At 43.5% G+C, this 16158-nt stretch overlaps 1 protein-coding gene across 1 annotated transcript; it reads right to left on the bottom strand.

The window, feature by feature from the left end:
- Positions 1–343: 343 nt before the first annotated feature.
- On the bottom strand, positions 344–16024 carry parn (poly(A)-specific ribonuclease (deadenylation nuclease)). The gene is made up of 26 exons (XM_066660363.1): positions 15941–16024; positions 14817–14894; positions 14384–14463; positions 11793–11860; positions 11498–11579; positions 11341–11401; positions 10720–10885; positions 10461–10523; positions 10034–10072; positions 9882–9924; positions 8977–9057; positions 8827–8883; positions 8553–8630; positions 7890–7933; positions 7715–7757; positions 7151–7226; positions 5767–5877; positions 5578–5647; positions 4780–4835; positions 4609–4695; positions 4355–4429; positions 3639–3804; positions 3340–3452; positions 1877–1952; positions 1698–1789; positions 344–1600 (listed from the first exon to the last, which is right to left on the bottom strand). The coding sequence occupies exons 1-26, from the start codon at positions 15996–15998 to the stop codon at positions 1551–1553; spliced, it is 2013 nt and encodes a 670-aa protein (XP_066516460.1). The 5' UTR covers positions 15999–16024; the 3' UTR covers positions 344–1550.
- Between the last annotated feature and the right edge of the window lie 134 nt (positions 16025–16158).

Genomic DNA, 16158 nt, shown 5'->3' on the forward strand with positions numbered 1-16158 from the left:
TGTTGCTCAATGTAAACTAAAAACACATGAATGTAATGTGTCTCATCACAGCCCAGAAGCCACTAAGAAAGGAAGGCTGGATCCTGTGCATTTGAACTTGGAAAGAAAAGGGACCAGAGATCTAAGAAACATTCTTTAATTTTTTTCCTCCTCTTGCAAAGAGGCTCTTGATCATACAAAAAACAAAAAATAATCATAGATATTCCTGTTGTTCCGATAAACATTCTGCATTTTCATTTAAACCTGCAGCTGTTCTGCTGAGAGAGTGGCAAATATAGTAAACAGACAAAAACACCACATTTACATACAAAAAAAATAAAGGAATATTCAGAATCCTCACAGTGGGGAATAAATACAGATGCGCTAAGTGGCTGCGTTGGCTAAAAGAGGGGTTAGGTTTGTTTTTTTTTTTTAATGGGAGAATTCTACGTGTATTAAAATAATTCGCCAAAAAAAGGAAACATTAACAAAAGGAGGAACAACAAAAATCAAAAACCTAACCATATTTAAAAGTCATTAGATAACAGGACAATCTCATACATCAATAATCAGGACCTGTTCAGAGAGGAAGAGGCTCACTCACTACACTTCTCTAAATCCACAACACGTTAAAACACTCAACTAACAAACAGAATTCCTCTAAACTATGACTCCCGTCTCTCCCTCTCCCTTCAGTCGATTCAGAGGACTCCCAGCTGGCTGTGAACAGCGGAGTTTAATAAAAGCGGCAAGAGTTTCACCATAACACTTCAACATGAACACTGTTCATAGGGCTTTTAAATGCATTTGTAAAGGTGTTCTAGGGCAAACATAATCCCTACTTCTCTGTAATAAGTTCAGAGTGACTCTCAATGCCACACTTCACACTCCATAACCCAAGGGTATATGAACTCTCAGTTTATAAAATGTTTTAGTGTGTTTGACGTATCTATAACGCAGTATAAGACCTGGCATTAAGTTTCAGCATTTTTTCAGGTTTATTCCATGTATTAACATTGTTATAATGCATTTTTAATAATATATCAGTGCATTACAGTACCTTATAATGCATGCAGTATAGAGTATTATGTGCTTCTAAAGCATCAGTACCTCATGCTGCATGGAATAAACATGTATAAGGTGTTGTGTCCCTGCAAGTGCTTATTCCATACATTAGAAAGTGCTATAAAAATCATGGAAAATCTCATACGAGCTACAACACCTTACAGATGCATTAATAAAGCATTATGAAGACTGGTTTCACGGGAAGCGTTACCGGTCATATTCCGAGCACCTGTGTACAGCTACAACGCGACGCTGCTCAAAGTCTATGCGCTCCTTTGCGAGACCCCTGTTCCCTGTGCAGCAGTGGGTCAGAGGAGGTTGTGCGAGAGGAACAGAAGGAGAGAGTGTGTCCATTTGCTTTGCCACAGAGACGTATGGCTTTGTTATGGTTGTGAGTTCAAGTGCGATGGTCAGACACAGTCCCTTCTGATTGGCTGAAGGGTAGGCGTGGTCCCAGACGGCCTCCTCTGGTCGGCTGACAGGCAGAGGCCGCTGATTGGTTACTGCTACCAAACAGAAGGGACGTCAAAGAGTCCTGTGGACGAGGCCTGAGGACCTGAGGAGAGACAGAAAGATGGTTCATTTAGGCTCTGCCCCCCCGAGCTACAGGATCCTGCAGGTGGTGGATCTCATTTTCAGTTTATTTATTTTACCCTGATTCTGATTGGTGGGGAGCTCTGGCCACTCGTCTCTCTGATCTGCTGCTCCTGGGGTAGGGCTGCTGGATGCTGCTCCTCCTTCTGGTCTGGAAAAGATCAGATTAACATTCTCTGAGAGACATCATTCAGAGACAAATGAGTGAGAGAGTGGAATATGAGAGAGAGAGACATACTGCGGTTTGAGCCAGCTGTCTGTTGTGGAGTCCAGAGTTTCAGAGAATGACTGAACACCCTCGCCACTTTCTGCAGCTGTAACACACAGTTATAAAAACAGAACAAATTTTACAGAGAGATTTAAACTGATCCAAACTATGAAATATTTAGAGAAGTGGAGAAGTCTTGGAAGGGGGGGGTCGGAAAAACACAGAATCAGAACACTATTCATTTTCAGGACAGAGACTGGTTCAAATATATGGAGTTTGAAAAGGAATGTATTTTTACCTGGTTATTACAGAAAGATAAGTAATAAGAGGCATGTCTCAGACTGCGACCCTTGATGGCCCAGCCATTCTTATTCATATGATAATAACATGATAATCCAGCCACTCTTATTGGAGGATTATGACGTGTGAAACAAATGAACACGGCTGTGTTTCACTGAGCACAGAGCTCTGACACGGCAGTCACTTTTCAGCTGCCTGTGGAGGAACCGCTTCATTTGTGATGACTAAGTGAAATATATTTTACTTGTCTTTCAGCAGCATGTTTGGCGCTGTTGGCTTCGACACTACACTAGTCCAGCAGTGTATTCTAATGACGGAATCTGTGAAGCCGACGGTAAGTGTTTTGTAATTGCGAAGAGGCATAGAGCTCAGCTGATAAAGAGGAAAATGGCTTGTAGTACCCTTTGGATGCTCTTTGCTGCTTTCAAGCAGTCATCTGAAGCTCATAATTATAGCTCTGATGCTCCAAAGTAGTCCGTCTTTGCTAAATAAATAAATACAACTGTTTACAAATGATTGAGTTGGTCTCACTGATGTAGTGGAGGCTAATGGGCCATTATCTCTGACAGTGGGGAGGGAATTACTCACCTGTGTTTCAGTTACATAACATACATTCATTTAGTCACAGCAACCGGTGGAAATTTGCTCTGTGTTCAAAAATATCCTCCAAAAAGACACGTAACTTCTGTCATGTGGAGGTGGTTTGAAAATAAAACATCAATATCCTAAATATTTTTTATTCAAGGTCAGAATTTTTCCCCATATTGCCAAGAATATTATCACCAAAACACCCTGAAATTATTTTAGGGCCATATCTCCCACCTCAACTGATCTTTTTTGTTTTACTAAAAACTTCCATAATTTAAAATTCAAACATTCTTCTATTTTCAATTAAATATAGGAGTATAAATAAATTTGCATATCATTATTTTGCACAAAATTAACTTCTTTGGAAATGGGGTTGAATTAGCTTTATTCACCATGTCTTCACTTGTTTAAATATCGTTGCTTAGTTTTGTATTTTTAGCTATTGATTGTTGTTGTAATGCTTTCGTGATGTGCAGTCCACTGTGAACCTGAATCGCGAGAGAGATACATAACAGGTCAGAAAGCAGCAGAGACACACTGAGAAATAGCGATATGGGTGTGAGATGGAGAGAGCAGAGAAAGACAGCAGAAAGGCTCTTGCTCACCATCAGTTCTGATTTTCTTGGTGAAATGGCTCCAGTTGCTGTCGGTGATGCCACTGAAGTCAGACGTCTGATCTTCCTGACTCGGACTAAGACTCCTCTTGCCAGTTAGTGACCTACACACACGCGCACACACACACATACACTATTACCATCTCTTTTTCCCCCCTCTTCCCTCACTGTCCATTCTCTTGGCTCCTGACAACTGAAGCACAGGGGGAAGTGGGCTAACAGTATGCAGAACCACAGCGGGACCCAAGAGGTCAGGAGGACCGTTGTGTGCATTTACAGGTAGACCTCACCTGTTGCAGGCTGAGGCAGTCGTCATGGCGACAGACCTGAATGTGGTGTTGGCCCAGCCGTCCTCGGACCACTTCCTGTGTGTGTTGGTGTGTTTGTGTTTGGACTGGACGTACTCTGCATACGTCTGGATCCGGTAACTCTCTGCGTACTGACTGGTGTTCATGGCTGGAAAACAGACACAGTCACTAACAATCAGAGTCCATTAGGAGATGTCACATCTACATAAACCCTCAGGAAACATCTGTATTCCATTGTTACTGCCTTATTGCTGTCAAAAATATATACAGCAACTGATATCACACTGGTTTTATTGGAGTAAATCAAACAAGCCCTCGAATTAGGAACCACCCACTGACTCCTCCCATAATGTCCAGTGGCTTCAGAACTCTAACCAATACAGACTGATCCACACCAACCCCTCTGTGTTTATGGAGGGCAGAGCATATGCAGAAGCCCCACTATAGTTTAGTTCCATTGAGAGTTCTGTCTCCCCCTGCTGGAGATGATGGGTTTAGTGAGGAATGATGATTTCCTGCTGAAGGAAATATTTCTAATCAAAGGAGTCATGATGCCACGACCTACAGAAATATAACTGGACAATAATGTCACCCACATGCAAAGACCACTCAGGATCAGATCTTTAATTTATGCGTGATGTCATCAGTGTAAGTGGAGCACTGTATTAATAGTGTTGATGTAAATACAGTAACCGTACCAATCTGCACCTGGTCCAGCTGACTGAGAGAAACAAACGCTGATGTGTCGTCTATCCACGACACCTGGATATTACCTACACACACAAATAATAAATGTGGACTTTAAAAACAACCAGCAGGTGGCTTCAATCCTTTAAAGAATACAGAAACTTGATTTCAGAACATAACTGGAGAGACAGGTGTTTACAAATGGCAGTGTATTAGTGGTGTAGTGAACGTACTAAAGAGGAGTGTATTAGGGTGTGTGTGTTACCAAATGCACTGAAGAGCTGGTACAGGTCACTGGTTTTCCACTCTTTAGGGAATGTAACATAAAGAACATGATCTCTCTTTGGCTGCACTGAGAGAGAGAGAGGAGACATACGTTACAGAGGTGAGATTACGTTAATCAGTGCAGAGTGAAACTGAAGTGTGAGAGACTTACAGTCTGGTCCACTGATGTTCAGGTACGGGATATCAATCACTCGCATAAGGAACAATCTAAAACACACACAGTTAAGGGCCATAAATATAACCATTGTCACACACTGGGGGTATTCCCCAAAGCAGGATTTCTCGGTTATCCTGATAACTAAGCCCAAAAGGAATCTCCATCAGCTTATTGGACAATTTGGATATTGGGCTCGAGATATCAGAACACCCCACAGCTCAGGTGCTGAAGACAGATTGTAGACAACTCAGACCTGCAGGGGGCAGTAGACAAACTGTCTACAGACAGTGCTGCAGAAAACAAAGAATAAGTGGCCCCTCTAACACCCCACTAGCTCGGGCAGGAGCCAATCCCAGAGACACCAAAGTTAATGTCATTTTGGTCGATACAATAACTCTGATATCATTGTGAACAATAATATCAGAAAACAGCCCAGAACTGAAAGCAACTTGTCATCAACAACAACTTCTTGACTTTGTCAACATTAATATTTTTAACCTAAATGCTGAACTCATAACAGTGCCTCTAATGACCGTCAGTCAGTGACAAAGGCCATCAATGTGCACTGAAATATTGAATGTGTGTGTAAAATTTTTGTTATTGAAACTGTGACCTACATGGTGCACTACACAGGGTGGGGTTTTGTAACTGAAGGAAAGTATGAACATTCACAGCGGCGTAGGGCACTTGTGCAGACTATTGCATTGCTTTTGCAGAAACAAATCGGCCTTTAGGTAATAGCATGTAACTTATTTGTGTGTGTGTGTGTGTGTGTGTGTGTCTCTCTCTCACTTGTTGTAGAAGGGCTCGATGAGTTTGGAGCGAGCCGAGATGTGAGCTCTGGGAGGAGTGAGGAATGAACCTGCACACACAAACCTCAGCTTAACACTTTTACATAATACATATCTACAATAAACAATATAACTCATATCTCAGCTACAATAATTTGTTTGATTGTCCTTTATTTACAGTGGCTCTTACCCAGGTAGTTGGCCATGGAGATGAAGCAGAGGCCCGTGATGTAAGCATCGTATCCAGCTTCGTGGAGCTGTTCAGCTGCTGTGTCATAACTCTGAAATCCCTCAGCACACTCTACACACAAACACACACAAATATTACCACTACCAAAATATTACAACACACCCTACACAAACTTGGGTCCAGCGTTGTGATTGGACAGATTCAAACAAGGGGGTAGGGCCATTCTAACGTCTCTGCACTTGATGTTAGAAGTGGAGTCAGAACGCCTCTTTTATCCCTGTGTTTTCGGACATACGGCGCCTTAACATGAAAACCGCTTTGCGCCGTCGATGCCAAGTTCAACCTAATCAAATTTTGACCTACTTTTTCCGCTGACCTTTCCAAAGCGCAGCCAGTGAGTTGCACTGAAGTGTATGACCTAACAAGCAGCGCTGTGGGTCGACAGACACTATAGATAGGGATGATAAACACGTTCTCACTTTCCCACGACATGGTGAGGACAAACACAGCATGGCAACTAACCAGGTTCACATTTATGAGACCACTACACATGTGAATTTAGCCTGTTAGAAACAAGCCTGCTTAAAAACCGCACGCTGATGACGTGGAAACACTGTTCAAAGCCAAGCGGAGCACTTGTCATGTGAACACCCTTTTAGGCAGCGCACAGGAAACTGACTAGGGTCTTGTTTCACAGTGTGTGGGTTGGTGGCCTCCAGATATGCACTGTCCAAGTGATTTCTTTGTAACTAGGATACTAATAGGATATCAGGCAAAGCCGATATAAAGTTTTATAAAATACAGAAAGAAACTGGATTAACATTACTGACAAACAAACCCTAACCCTGACTGTAAAAAGGGAGTGAGAAAGCCACATTTACATAGCAAACTGTTCCACAGGTGTATACGTTTTCAATCTAATAACGCTATTAATAAATACAAATGAATGCTAACAAAGCTCAGGAGTAAACCCAAATGCCAGTAAACCTGTACCTGTTCTACAGAAATAGGAGTTTCAGCACTGCCTCTGTTTCACACTGATGGAGATGAAGCTGAGGATTCAGTCTGATTTATTACACAGTATTTATTCAGTATAAACATTGTCACCTATTACTGGTTTGGAATATTGGCAAAAACAAAGTATTTAAAAAAAAGCAATGCTCTGTCAATAATGGTTTATTTCCAATATCGTTCATCACCCTTTTAACTTGTTTATGGCTCTCACAGCCCTGCTGCCTGACCTCTCTCTGTTGAACTACTACAGGACAGTTTGAGGGGCCATGGTTTATTCTGACAGTGAGGAGTAGGTGTGTGTGTGTGTGTGTGTGTGTGTGTGTGTGTGTGTGTGTGTGAGAGAGAGAGAGAGAGAGAGAGAGAGTCTGACCGACTCGTGGGGCTTTAAATGGTTTCTCCTTCAGCTGTTTCTCCAGCTCCGCCAGAGACGTGTTGGTTATCAACTCCTGGAAACAACACACAAAAACCCTTAGCTCAAGTGTTAATTCATCTGAATACATTAGTATTCCTGGTTCTCTTACCCCAGGTTACACCCAGTGGTCTCCTGTGCACTGATAAGAATGTGAACCCATACCTTTACCCTCGGTCAGTCTCTCAGATCCACATCAACTCCATGTTTGACCCAGAAGTCTATAGGAGTCTCTGAGCCATGTTCCACACAAGAGCCCCAGGCCCGCCACAGCACAGCTGACCCACGGCCGCTGAGGACACCCACGGTCGGCCCCTGAACAAAGCTAACGCTAACCATACACTAAAAGATAAGCAAAGAGTGAAATAATCTGAGAAGTCATTGGGTGCGAGGACGAGGAAGGAGCAGATCTGCATGATTTCAGAGGGACTGACCAAGGACAGGTCTAATCAAGTGATTTAGACACCCCAGCCCTGAGACCACCAGGTGTAAATGAGGTCTCTGATGCCCTCAGACCTAGTCTACCTTGAAGGGTTGTGTCGAGGCCATCAGCTTTGTGTCCAGAAGTCTGGAGAGAGAGAGAGAGGGGGAAAAAAAAAAAAAAAAAAAAGATGAAGAGATTCCTCCAGTCTTGGACTCTACTGTAGAGTAATGTTTATTCAAAACAACAACCATCATCTAAATTTGGGGGGAGGCTTACCTGGGAAACACACACATGGTGACCTCTTTGAAGTCATCCAGCTCCTACACACACAAATGTCTTCAAGTGATTCATAAAATACATACAATATGGAAACTATTGGAGATCTGAGCGCAGTAGATGAATCAGTTTCAATGCCTTAAATCCAGCTCCGTCCACCATTGCCATCATTTACACAAAGAAAAATAATGGTGTATTTGGTTTTAACGTAACTTTGTTCTTTCATGAGTTATTTACACGTTTCTGACCACTTATAAAATGTGTTCAAAGTGCTGCTCATTGTGTTGGATTGTCAATGCAACCCTCTTCACACACTGATAGCAACAGCGCAATAAAAATGCTAGCACAGGCTTCCAGTATCCTTAGTTTCCGGTTCCATCTGAAGAATCCACTGTTCTTTGGTTCCAGAACCAGAAAAGTCTGTTCTCAGCTGGAACCAGTTTATGTCAGTGTAAACGCAAGGAACGGTCCCAAGTCAGGTTCACGAGTGTAGACAGAGGGGAGCGCATGTCCAAAAGGTCAAATACCCTTGGTTTAGAGGCTGTGGCGCCATCTGCTGAGTCTAGTGTGGAGTCAGTCATGTTAACTAAAAGCAGTGTACTGAGTAATTATTCTAAACGGAAAATGGAGGCGGGCAACGTGTGTTTATTTCAGTGGAGTTACCTCCGGCAAGGGGCAGTAGAACTGGTGGATGGTGTGCATGACGTCCAGCAACATGTTATGGCCAACAACCAGCTTTGCCTGGAGACAGAGACAGACAGAGAACAAAAGAGTGAAATATAAAGGGGGGGGGAATAAATAAAAAAGAGAAAAGAGCAGAGAGAATGAACAAGAGTAAGGTAGAATGGAGAGAGGAGAGAGATATTGCTCATGTATTGATACACTGCTTTAGAGAATGGAATGTTGTAAAGTGCTGACATCTCACAGTGAGACTCACAGATTTGGAAATGGCGTGGATGACTCTGGAGAAGCCCACTGCATCGTTCAGCTCCTCCTACACACACACATACACACAAACACCGGTGAGATCCTGAGGACCCCTGGTGACCTGCAGGGCTGTAGAGTGATGAGCATGTCTGAGGTTCACCTGTTCTCTCTCGTGTTTCTGCTGCTCTATCCTCCTCCTCTCCTCCTCGTCCACTTTACTGACCTGGATAAACCGTTCTTTCTGAACACACATACAAACAGTCTTTACAAACCACACCTCTAAGCAGAGAGCGGTCCGATCTGAGCAGATTTTCCTGGCTCTTCATTTTCTACTGAGAGAGCGTGGAACCTGACGGGAACAGGTTGACTCTATATAGTTTGGTCATTAGGGGGAGCAGTGCACCACCTCAAACTCCACCTACCACTCACTACCAAAACATCTGGAATTATTCGGCTTAGGCACATTACTTGTAAACGATGCACTGGGTGGCAGAGCTAGATTTGTGCTCTGACTTCCACTTTTCTAGGTTTTAGGAAACTTTCATTAACCAGACGCTGAAGAGTCTGGATGTTGTTGTTTTGTGTGGTCAGATCTCAGATATAATTCGTGCTCATTTTCAGTGTTGGTATATTAAAGGGGATATAATTCTCCCTCTTCTCCACAGTGGAACAGTGAGGAGCGAGGAGCAGAAGCTCTGATTTTTAGCCGTTCTCACTCGGTTCTCCTTGTCCGTTCTCGTTTTCACTCGGTTCTCTTATTTCGTTGTGTCTGTTTAGCTGCGTTTAACCTCGTCTTTGCGCTCTCACAAACACGTGTCCAGTGCTGTGAATGGACAGACTCAGATGAGGCCATTCTAAAGTCTCTGCACTTGACGTCAGAAGCAGAGCAGAATCAGAACGATTCGTTTTATCAAGCGTTTTCTGACTTTGGCAGCACACAAAAAACTGACTGTGTCCTGTTTCACAGTATATGGGTTGGTGGGCTCCAGATTCACATTTTAATATGAACAAGGGGTTTATATCTAAAATTTGTGTAAAATTCTGTTAATTTATCAAATTCCTTACCTTCTCACTTTCCACTGTTTCAACATGAAGGCCTTTGGGATACCTGCAGACAGGACCACGGTTAATTACCAGACAACAAACTACCCCCAACACAACCTCTATCAAACCAACAGTGTTTATTAAACTCCCACAGAATAACTCGTCATACTCACTTCCAGTTCAGAGTCTGATAGATCAGCTTCCTCTGAAACCTGAGAGAGAGAGAGAGATCAATTTAGACTCAAGTTTCTGCAGGAATACTGCAGTGTATAACACAGGATCTTTGTGTACGTAAAGCCTGGCTAACACTACAGGAAGATCAGGGGCGATATTGAGGCTGATACAGTCCTCCCAACAATCGCAAAATGTCCCCAAATTTAGAATGACCGCAAATGATCATCCCCGTGTGGTTTTGAGCTGTGTGAGATCGGAAAGTGTGTGGTGTTTCATTCAGGGCGGACGGTGTAGTGTGGGGACTTTGAGGACCAACAACAATCAAGCACCGACTGTGTGGGGGGTGTCTCCAACGAGTTGGGTTTTTACAATCCTGTAGAGTGAGCCAGGCTTAAGAGGTAATTTGACAGACACATACACACTCACCCTGAGCACGGCTCCAGTTTGACTGTTTTCTCAGAGTTGTTGAGAAGAGCCTCTACTTTCTCCCTGAGGAAACAGTTACACAGTAAACCAATCAACATTTCTGCTCGCCCTGACTTTTCAAATAATCCAGTAACACACGTCACTTAAAGAACTTAATGTAATAACTTAAAGCAGGATACAGTAAAGTACAAAAGAGATTGATGCATAAACCCTTAAATTAAGATGTCTCCTCTATTAAGTGTGTGTGTGTGTGTCTTACACCACTGTGTTGATGAAGTCTTTGTGCTCCTCCGGGACGTTGACTGGTCCTTTACCAGAGGATGGTGAGATGTAGGAAGGAGTTCCAGATCCATTCATCTGATTCCTCTTCTCCTCATACTGCTCCCTCAGCTGAGCTTCTTCCTCCTGATTCAGATACGGGATCCCTGCAAACAACCGACTCAAATCAGACACGGGACCCACGCAAAACGACTGACCCAAATCAGACACGGGACGACCAACACGAATCAGACACGAGACCCCTGCAAAACGACAAAACCAAATCACTGACGGAATCTCCGTAAAATGACCGAGCCAAATCAGACACGAGACCCCCGCGCAAACGACCATTCCGAATCGAACACAGGACCCCCGTAAAACGACCCAAATCTGACACGTGTTCCCGGCAAAACGACTGACCTGAATCAGACATGGGATCCCTGATTCGGTTATTTTACGGGGATCCCATGACTGATTCAGGTCAGTCATTTTGCTGGGATCCCGTGTCTGATTTGGTTCGTTTAACCATGCATAACAGAGCAGGATCACGGGATGGGTTATGTGACTCTGTATGAAATGAGAGCGATCTCATAGGATAAAGTATGGGATGCATTTTACTCACCGCTGCGAAAAACTTTGTTGAAGTCAAATCCCTGACTGGCCAGAAAATCTATACTGGAGCTCTACAATAACAGAGGGGATTAGACATCACACACACCATCACTCCCAGCCTCATCGCTCTCTCCATCCCTTCTGAGAGCTGCGACATTAACACTCACCTGGCAAATGAACTTTAAGTCAGGAGAAGTCCTACTGAAGGGCTTTGGGAAAATATAAAAGTTAAAAGACTTGGTGAAATACCTGCGGAGGGGGGGGAAAGAGAGAGAGAGAGAGAGAGATTACATAAATACTTCCTCTAGAATAAGGCAGATGTGTGTGAAGTAGGTAATACTGAGAAAACCAGACACTGTACTCTGAGTGTGGAGAGGATGTGTCTGCAGCATGTAGAGCTTGAGTGTATCTAATGAGGTGCAGCAGGGGTGCGTGTGTGTGTTGGGGGTTAGTGTCACTCACTTGGCCTGCGTCTGGTCGTATCTGAAGGTACAGAGGCCGAACTGAAACAGCAGGAAATCCATAGAGTGCTGTGAAAACAGGAAAGACAGTATGTTAAATTATTTTAACAATGTAACATCCTAAATTCACCCACCTGACGAAGGAGGAAGCATGGGTGGGGCGGTGGAGCCCTCAGGGTGTTTACAAAATACCACAGGCTTGAACCAAGTGCAAAATACCAAGTGCTCAAACAGCACTTTAGAAACCCACCTATCAACACAGTACCCAGAGGAGCTGCGCCCGCTGTCTCTCCCTCATCCCTGACACCACCAGGGGTCTGACCTCAGGACGACGCTCACGGGTCAGCAGGAGCAAAATAGAGACAGGAGCACGGCCTGGATCTCAGCCCATTTCTAACGTCTCATTTAGGCTCACTGTTAATACAGACATGAGAACACAGGAGCCTCCTGTCCTTCTGCCTTAATTTCGTCTGCATTAGTCACCTTCTCTGGAAGCTTACTGATAAAAACAGAACGGAGCAGCACCAATGGAACTTCATTTGCCCTCTACACTTCAGATACACTACACTTCTTATACACAGACACTTTAGACTGTGGTCCAGAGTCAAAGAGAAAATCTCCCTCTGGTGAAGTGAGTATAAATAACTCACTAAAATGTGGTGAAGTGTTTAAAGTCCTCTCAGCGTAGGGCTGTCTCTGTGAAAGATGTTCCCATTCCGTGATTTACTGGGGCTCAACACTGCGATATCAACGCGCCGAATGATTCTATTGCTACACGCCTCACTGTGACCTGAAACAGGCCCGGGCTGTTCCTTCTGAGGCTGCTGCACGACTCTGCGCCACTGGAAGCAGTTGGGCTTCAGGATCTGGACGACAGGAAGATGGATGACACTCAGATTCACAGACATTACTGGCACGGTTTTTGCTCATCGCCTCGCCTGAATTGTCTGGCTCTGCCTTTTAATTTGAGTGAAATCTGAAATGCTCCCAAACTGATGAAGCTGTTGGTTGGGCATTTTATAAAACGAAGACTGACACTCAGTCGCAGATCAAATGCCAACAGCTGGGGAAAGGAAAGAACTTTAATTTAACATTGTTTTACACTTAGGTTTGGGTAAAGAAAGAGACTGAATCGTGGTGGTGACAGTTCTCACCATTCCTCAGGGTCGCACCACTGGACCCTTGTTGCTGCGAAAGCCCTACTCCAGCATCGCCAGGTTTGTTATTGTTGTCAGAAATGTTTGACTCTGATGTGCCCCCTAGTGGATGAGTTGCTTAACATCCTCAAAATCGTAAAGGTCACAGAACTATGAGGAAGCGAGCTGGACGAGGTGGCCACAAATATCATCAGGATAAGGTTTTCTATACTGATCAATGTTGATATTTATCACAATATAAGTAACTTCATGTGAGGAAAACCACATCAGAGAAAGAACAGTGATTACATTGAGTGAAGAAAACCCCAAACACCCACTGCACAGGAGGGACATTTTCTGCACTTGTTCTGACAAGGGGCACTATTGCAGACAAAATACACCCCAAACACAGAGGGAACAGGAGACTATAACATATCTAATACATACACAAGCACTAGAATTAAACTTATCATGGTCTTGTTGTTTATAGAGCTCTGTTACCCAAAGCTCATCATCGTTATCGAGCAAAAATTAATCACGAAACAAATCGATATTGTTTTATTGCCCATTGCTAGAGGAACATAAAATTTGGCCGTATTTCCACAGGTAAAGGGAGCATTAAAGCAACCTCATCCTGATTGGTTCACGGCTGAACTGTAGGACAGAGCTGAAAGGAGGCCAGTGTTCAGATGATGGCAGAGTCTGACTGCACCTGCACGCTGGGGCAGTTAGAGTGGTCAGAGGTCCGGGGGAGACAGGTTAGACGTATTGGGGGCTGTTGGGGCAGTCGGTGTCTCAGCAGTTGTCTGTATATCAAACTACACAATAATACAAAGTGGGGGGGGACCACAGCTCTACACAGCGTATATTACAACTTACATAGTGCAGTTTCTGCAGTGCTGCTTTAACCAGACCCCATGTTGCTTTAACATACAGATATACAGTAAGCACATTCGCCTCTCAGCACTGGGATCTTGGGTTCAAGTCCCATCTGGGTGGAGTTTCCATGTTCTCCCCGTGTCTGCGTGGGTTTCCTACAGGGTCTCCGGTTTTCTCCCACAGTCCAAAAACATGGGTAGGTGAATTGGCTTCTCTCATAACTGTCCTGGTGTGTGAGTGAATGAATGTGCATGTGAATGAATGTCTGTATGTGTGAGTTAATGTGTGCGTGCCCAGATATGGATTGGCGCTTTGTCTTGGGTGAAAGCCTAGTGTCTGATGCAGTCCTACAGGTGGACGGTCATTCCTAGTCGAGAGTGCGTTGTGCGCGTTTGGCTGCCGCTTCTCACCAGTGTGTGTGTGTTCTGAGTAGTGTGGATTGTAAAGCGACCTTGAGTATCTAGAAAGGCACTATATAAGTTTAAAGATCCAATAGGATGAAAGACTCAAGTTTTCCAGCTAACAATGAAATCCTGCTTTGTGGAAGAGTGAGTGAGTGAGTGAGTGACCGACCGACCTTGCGGAGCTTGCCGTAGCGTTCTTCAGGTGTGTCCATGCCATTGGTCAGAGCGCAGACAGAGGGTCCGTCACTTATTCCTGAAACACACAGAGGAACAAGTGGTCAACCAGAGACAGTGGTCCTGAGTCTCCAACAGGGGGCGTAACACTTGACACTGGAACGAATTAAAATTAGTGCGATTTAAGGTGGAATGGAAAGCCAGAGCAAGATGCCAATGTAATGTTTAACAGAATATAAAAATGACACGCCAAGTTCATCTAAAAATGTACCCCTTTACTCATTCTGTGCTAACGTAAGCCTCCGTCAGTGAAGCTCCAGTAAAATGTGCTGATACCGAAGAAGAGTTAACACAAATTTGAGAGGTTTTAAAGAAAGGGTGTCGCTCAACTTTAAATCCAGAAATGAGGAGAAAACCCCGTTTATTTTTTACCTGAAAACTCCCCGTCGATGGCGAGGAAGTCCGCCTCCTCCACAGCGCTGTACACGGCGCTCAAACTCTCTTTAAAATCTGCACAGCACACACAAAAACACCAGCAAACTCATTAAATATCGGTTAATAGTGGACAATATTTACAAACACTGCGCTTTACCATATCCACTCCTGATTTATTTCGGTATAAACCACTAAGAAACCTTTATAAACCGGTTATTTCCACCTGTGTGTTTATACCAGGTTAAATACGGCTGTCAATGTGGATTTTTTCTAGTTCTACCTTAATTGGAGCATCACTACTGCTCTTTTTTAAGGTGGAACCGGCAACACAAAGTCACGTCAACCTGCCCATGGACGTTAACACGAATACGGGTTGAGTAATAGTGGTATCATTTAAGATGGAAAAGGATAAGCAAATAGGAATCCAAGCTCATTTAATGTGGGACGAAAAATTAAACAATGCAGCTAAGGATGAACCCAAATTAAACCTTGCTGTATTAATCCAGAGTGTTGTGTGCACAGTAATGAAAACGTGCCTCATGTTTACCAAGCTGTTTGATGTGAATAATTTCTATTCCACATTAAATAATACTTCGCTTTAATGCACTTGACATACTATCCTAATTGACCTGCTCCACCGTAAAACAATAGATTTTCTGATCCACCTTAAATGACCAGTGTTTATTATTCTAACGGTCGGTTCCAGTTTACAGGGGCCTCCAGCAGAACCCAACTGCCGCACTATTTAAGGTGGAACAACAACCCGTCATAGAAGATGGTTAGGGTTTCGTTAAATCTGGAACCATTTAAGGTGGAATGGAACATTCGAATAAGTCCAATTCATTTAAACCTATACATTTTAAAAGGTGGACCTCATAATTTATACTTCAATCTCGTATCTACAGGCATTAAGTGTGTGTTTGTTCGGTGTGCATTAAATGCAGTCTTTATATATCCAGTGTGTATGTAGCCCGTGTTTATAGCATGCATTGCGTGTTTATCTAGTGTGTATATTGATCCAGTGTGTTTGTCTGGCTTGTATGCATCCAGCGTGTATTTGTGCAGTGTGTACAGTGATTCGGTAAATATTTATAAGCAGTGTGTGTATATTCGCCTCTTACTTTGCCGTGTTATCTCCATTCTCTCCGCCGACTCTGCCGCACATGCGCAGTGGGGCATTTATCATGTGGACAATTACTGCGTTCTACTGCCTCCCTGTGTACGGAGGGGGTAAATACCGAGGCTTTTATTATGAAATTAGACAAGGACCGGATTAGTTAATCACTCTCAAACATTTATTTAACTTACTTTGCTTTAATTTAAATATATGGATATAGTT

The sequence above is a fragment of the Hoplias malabaricus genome, chromosome 2, assembly GCF_029633855.1.
Source record: "Hoplias malabaricus isolate fHopMal1 chromosome 2, fHopMal1.hap1, whole genome shotgun sequence".
In the NCBI taxonomy this organism is placed as follows: Eukaryota; Metazoa; Chordata; class Actinopteri; order Characiformes; family Erythrinidae; genus Hoplias; species Hoplias malabaricus.

Bases quoted from the DNA above. Each gene is read 5' to 3' on its own strand.
- parn (XM_066660363.1), bottom strand. From the start codon at position 15,998: ATGCCCCACTGCGCATGTGCGGCAGAGTCGGCGGAGAGAATGGAGATA. The intron at 14,464-14,816 runs GTAAAAAATAAA...TGTGTGTTTCAG, and splicing joins CATCGACGGGGAGTTTTCAG to GAATAAGTGACGGACCCTCT. The intron at 8,884-8,976 runs GTGAACCTCAGA...GTGTGTGTGTAG, and splicing joins AGAAACACGAGAGAGAACAG to GAGGAGCTGAACGATGCAGT.